Source organism: Alosa pseudoharengus, unplaced genomic scaffold (assembly GCF_046254945.1).
Source record: "Alosa pseudoharengus isolate Yale_2024_CS ecotype anadromous, Long Island Sound unplaced genomic scaffold, YU_APseudo_1.1 YU_APseudo_1.1_scf_7, whole genome shotgun sequence".
Classification (NCBI taxonomy): Eukaryota; Metazoa; Chordata; class Actinopteri; order Clupeiformes; family Clupeidae; genus Alosa; species Alosa pseudoharengus.
This window is the reverse complement of record NW_027468859.1, coordinates 13,554,874-13,559,937: the sequence shown is the minus strand read 5'-3', so window position 1 is coordinate 13,559,937 and position 5,064 is coordinate 13,554,874. Positions and strand designations below refer to the sequence as shown.

At 43.0% G+C, this 5,064-nt stretch overlaps 1 protein-coding gene across 1 annotated transcript; it reads left to right on the top strand.

The window, feature by feature from the left end:
* The first annotated feature begins 312 nt into the window (after window positions 1–312).
* Window positions 313–3,361, top strand: LOC143109404 (serine protease 27-like). The gene is made up of 6 exons (XM_076272118.1): window positions 313–390; window positions 475–575; window positions 1,848–1,927; window positions 2,093–2,352; window positions 2,592–2,734; window positions 3,064–3,361. The coding sequence occupies exons 1-6, from the start codon at window positions 339–341 to the stop codon at window positions 3,226–3,228; spliced, it is 801 nt and encodes a 266-aa protein (XP_076128233.1). The 5' UTR covers window positions 313–338; the 3' UTR covers window positions 3,229–3,361.
* The last annotated feature ends 1,703 nt before the right edge of the window (window positions 3,362–5,064 follow it).

Below are 5,064 nucleotides of genomic sequence, written 5' to 3'. Positions count from 1 at the left end.
TGGGTGCACCTAACTTTTGTGCTGGTGCACCTAAGAAAAAAAGTTAGGCGCACCAGTGCAAAAAGTTAGTCTGGAGCCCTGGAAGGATAGTGTTTTTAGGCAACAGATCTATGCCTCTATGTGCATGCATTTGTATAGACCTCCACCACCCGGTGAGGGAGTGTGTGTGTGTGGTGAGGGAGTGTGTGTGTGTGTGGTGAGGGAGTGTGTGTGTGTGGTGAGGGAGTGTGTGTGTATGTGTGTGAAGCAGGAAGATGCATGTGTGAGATCATCTTGGTGGGTGTGGTAATCTCATATATAGCACCTATGCTCTGGGAGCGATCCAGCAGATTGCAGACATGACACTGAGGGTCTGTCTCTGTGTGACCCTGCTGCTCAACACAGCTACAGGTAAGATGCTGTGTGTGTGTGTGAGTGAGAGAGAGTGTGTAACGCAGGGTGTGTGTGAGTGTAACGCGGTGTGTTTGTCTGCAGGCTTGCCGCGTCTCAAACCCCGGAGCTCTATAGTTGGGGGAGAGGATGCAGCCCCTGGACAATGGCCCTGGATGGTGTACCTTGTGAGCACTAATGATATGGTGTGTGTGTGTTAAAGAAAGATTGAAAGAGAATGGCCAATTGTGTGTACAGTATGTGTTTAGGAATGGGTACCAGTGTATGTATATATACGTGAGTGCTTATCAGCTATAGTTATCCACCATTGAGTTATTTCTTGCATAATGGCTCACAACCATATTTTTGTTGTCAAAAACAAGAAAACTCTAATGCACTGTCTTTGGAATAGTTAACCCTTAGAGGACTATTGACGCAAAGTTTGTCAAAAAACCACACCCATTCTTCTCTGTTAAATTGCTCCGGAACTATTCTTTGCAGTGAGATGAAACCTTTATGTGACAGAACAGAAGTGGGGCTTTCTAACGAGACAAGGCACTTGTCTGTACGATCAAGTATTCAAAAAACCCATGAAATTGCGTCATATTTGCAATCTATACACTGCGTTCGTTGAATTACTCTTAAACCTGTGATCGCATAGATATGGCACGCATGTCAGAAACACATAGCTATCCATTGATGCCAAGCCCATTCTTCTGGGTCAAAGGGATCATGTTATAAAAATAGACGAAGTGACAGCAAAATAATAACTTCATATAGCTCAACCTACCCAACTGTTTTTTTTATAATTTAAAAAATCAAAATCCAATCAATGCAAGTATTAGTATGAAATGGTGACATATCTGGGTAGCCTAGACTCTGCTGAAAACAACAATATGAAACATGTATGAATGGCACTTAGTAAATACTTATAACTAAAGGTAGTGAGAATGCCCTGAAAAGTTGTGCAGTCGTGGCCTACATTGGGGCAGTCGTGGACTACTGGTTAAAGCTTTGGACTTGGAACCAGAGGGTTGCCGGTTCGATCCCCAACCAGTGGAAAAAGCTGAAGTGCCTGAGCAAGGCACCTAAACCCTCACTGCTCCCCGAGCGCCGCTGTAGCAAGGCAGCTCACTGCTCTGTGTTAGTGTGTGCTTCACCTCACTGTGTACTGAGTGTGTTTCACTAATTCACAAATTGGGATAAATGCAGAGACCAAATTCCTTGTATACGCAAGTATACTTGACCTAGAAACCTGATTTACTTTACATTAAAATAGAACAGGCCTCAGGGTTAAAGAGCCTTTATTTTCATGGAGTAGTCATTTTAAACCTTTAAAAACTCTGATGCACTTCAGCGTATTATGGCGTCAAGTCTTCATCTGGGAGACAAAACGACTCCCTTGTTATGGATATTCAGTGTTTTCCAATCCAAAGGATTCACCTGTTTGAATATGTGTGTGTGTGCTTTATTCTCAGGATTCCTACTTCTGTGGCGGTTCCCTTATCAACACTCAATGGGTTCTGACTGCAGCCCACTGTGTCGACTCAAACAACTAGTATGTTTTCTTTATTGTATCTGTGTGTGTGTGTATGTGTGTGTGTGTGTGTGTGTGTGTGTGTGCATACTGGAGGTGGGGGTTGGGGTTGCTGGAGTTGCTGTGTTTACATAATAATATATTTCTCCCTCACTCTGTCAATCACACACGTACACACACACACAGTCGTTTGAAACCAGTGGTGGTGGGCCGGTTGAATCTTCGTGATCCCATTCGCTGGCAGTACTCTGTGCACCGTGTCCTGATCCATCCCGGTTACCATGACAATGGGTACGTGCTGTACAATGACATCGCCCTGGTGCAGCTGAAGAAGTCGGTGGTCACCTCCAAACTTGTGAAGCCTGTGGCACTGCCAACCCGTCGGAACATCTTCAACAACCGCTCTGAGTGCTGGGTCACCGGATGGGGCAAAGTGGCTGAGAACAGTATGTTTGTGTGTGTGTGTGTGTGTGTGCATATATTTGTGGTGTTTGTGTGTGTGTGTTTGTGTGTATTCTGGCGGCCCCCTGGTGTGTAAATCTGTTGCACTCAATGTTGATATGCTACAGTATGTTGGTGTGTGTGTGTATTTGTTGCACTCAATGTTGGTATGCTATGTTGGTGTGTGTGTGTGTTATCTGTGTATGTGGCTCTGACTTTGTCTCTTTTCTGTCTTGCTGTTTAGAGCCATTGGGAGGTAGGAAGACACTGCAGCAGGTGAAGCTCCCCCTTTTGGACAAAGACACCTGCAGAAAGGCGTACCCCGGTACCAATGATAAGCAGCATCTTTGTGCTGGATACATGCAGGGAGGCAAGGACTCATGCCAGGTGTGTGTGTGTGTGTGTGTGTGTGTCTGACCACGACTATTCTAGTGAACATGTATATTAACAAGATGATTAAGACTTCACTATGTGTTATATATTTGCATCTGTAGCAATGCAATGTAACTACATGTTGGAGGTGTGTACTGTATGCAGGGGGAGTTCTAAATATGTGTCTCACTTTCTGTATTTGTGATTCTCTTGGTATGTCTGTGTGTGTATGTGTCTGTATATATTTTGGTGTGTGTGTGTGTGTGTGTTTGTGTGCTATTTCTGTGGTGTATGTGTGTGTGTTTGTATGCATATATTTGTGGTGTGTGTGTGTTTGTGTGTAGGGAGATTCTGGTGGCCCCCTGGTGTGTAAGTCGGGGGAGAAGTTTGTCCAGGTCGGGGTGGTGAGTTTTGGACGTGGCTGTGCCCGGCGTGACTTCCCTGGGGTGTACACGCATGTGATCAGTTACAAAAAGTTCATCAAAGACGCCATCCGCAAATACAGCTGAACCACAGCAACCTCTAGACGTCAGTCAGAGAGGAGAACTACACCTCCGTCGGACATTTCTCTGTCCCTCTCTCCTGATTCTCTTCATCTCTCCTCTTTTCTATCTGATAAATAAAATCTTTAACAGCATCAAATTGATGTGTGTGTGTCTGTGTGTGTATGTGTTTCAACATGTATCAATCTTTGAGCAACTTGTCATACTGTATATCCATGAGTATGCGCAATCCCACAGTCTCTGTACAGGGAGTTATCAAACACAACGTACACATGAAAGTGCAGCATTCCTCTGTTCATAAATCTGAAAGTGAATGAAAAGAGTGTAAATTCATGTGCACATGAACACACTTAATGTCCAGCACCACAATTATCCTTATTTGGCTCGGAAAACACCTTATATATCATTTGATTAGCTTATTTCACATATGCAATATGCCACACACTCATGCACATACACATGAAAACCCACATAGCCTACACTCAAATTCAAAATTCTTTATTGGCATGACAGGGTCATTTATATTGCCACAGCAGTGACATACACACATACATATCAATAGATGTTCATAAGAATAAAATAAAATACAAATAAATACATTTGTTTTTGAAAAATGCAGTATATGATAGTGTATGTGTGTGCACTCACTCTATTTCTCACACGCACACTCACACAAGCTCCCACCTCATGTTCTGCTGTTTTTAACAGGAAGAGAGGCAGACGTCATAGATTGATACATGGTTTTAAAGGCTCTACAAATGAATTACAAATCTATGGAAATATGTCAACATTCTCTCTGTGTGTGTGAGTGTGTTTGTGTGATGTCTAGCACATATACACACCTCTCACACACATACACACACCTCAGGGTGTGATTTGTGATGAAATCACACACACTTCTAAAACAAGTTTGTCCAGCCATTCACATCCTCTTTTCTTATCACGCTACAGTAATCTACCGTTTAATAGTTTACAAACCAGAACATGGTTCATACAGTTGACCAGTGACGGACTGGGATTAAAAAACGGCCCTGGCATTTTCACCAACCAGCGGCCCATACGGGGACGTGCATGCACGCGCATGCATGTGCTCGCAACACACAGATATAACTTCACATGCACGGATATAACACGTTTGTAGCCCCATTGGTGATGAACTCTAACTTTAATATAGGCTATGCATAAAGACTGAACCAAGAACATGGATATATCAATGCACAACTTGTAGGCCTTATACTAAGGCTGTGTATTGATGTTGTGACAAGCTATGTTGTTGTAAGAATGTGAAATGAATAAATATCAGAACAAGAGGCTTTTGCGCAATAGACAAAAGATAATGCGCTTTTACTGTAGCCTAGTAGAGTTTGCGAGGTGGAAAACAAGAGGAAATAATAGCTTTTAAAATGTCAATTTAAATTGTAGCCTTATATAATGCACTGGTGTGCATTTTAAATCCGAAATAATAAGGAATGTGAGGAGGCTGCTATTAACTTTAAAGAGTGCATCTACAATTGAAACTATCAGCCTTTGACGCAAATTTAATAGCCATGCCCGGTACAGGATTTGTGCTTTAGTTGACAGCATGGTAACTAGATTTTAATCGGTCAACGGAAGCAGCTGTCCGTTAATGTTTATGCTGATTTTGCAACTGCGAGGTCCATGGCAGGCGCCCCACAGAAATGTTTCATTTTGCGAGTGAGATGCACGCTGCCCCCTCTGCGGCGCGTTCGCCCCTAGTTTCAGAGTTATTCTAGGGCCGTGACTGTGGTAAACAAACTATACAACTATGCACAATTCTTGCAGGTAGCACATTTCTTGCTCACCAGGTTTATTTTTGTATCT

Bases quoted from the DNA above. Each gene is read 5' to 3' on its own strand.
- LOC143109404 (XM_076272118.1), top strand. From the start codon at position 339: ATGACACTGAGGGTCTGTCTCTGTGTGACCCTGCTGCTCAACACAGCT. The intron at 576-1,847 runs GTGTGTGTGTGT...CTTTATTCTCAG, and splicing joins TTGTGAGCACTAATGATATG to GATTCCTACTTCTGTGGCGG. The intron at 2,353-2,591 runs GTATGTTTGTGT...CTTGCTGTTTAG, and splicing joins GGGCAAAGTGGCTGAGAACA to AGCCATTGGGAGGTAGGAAG.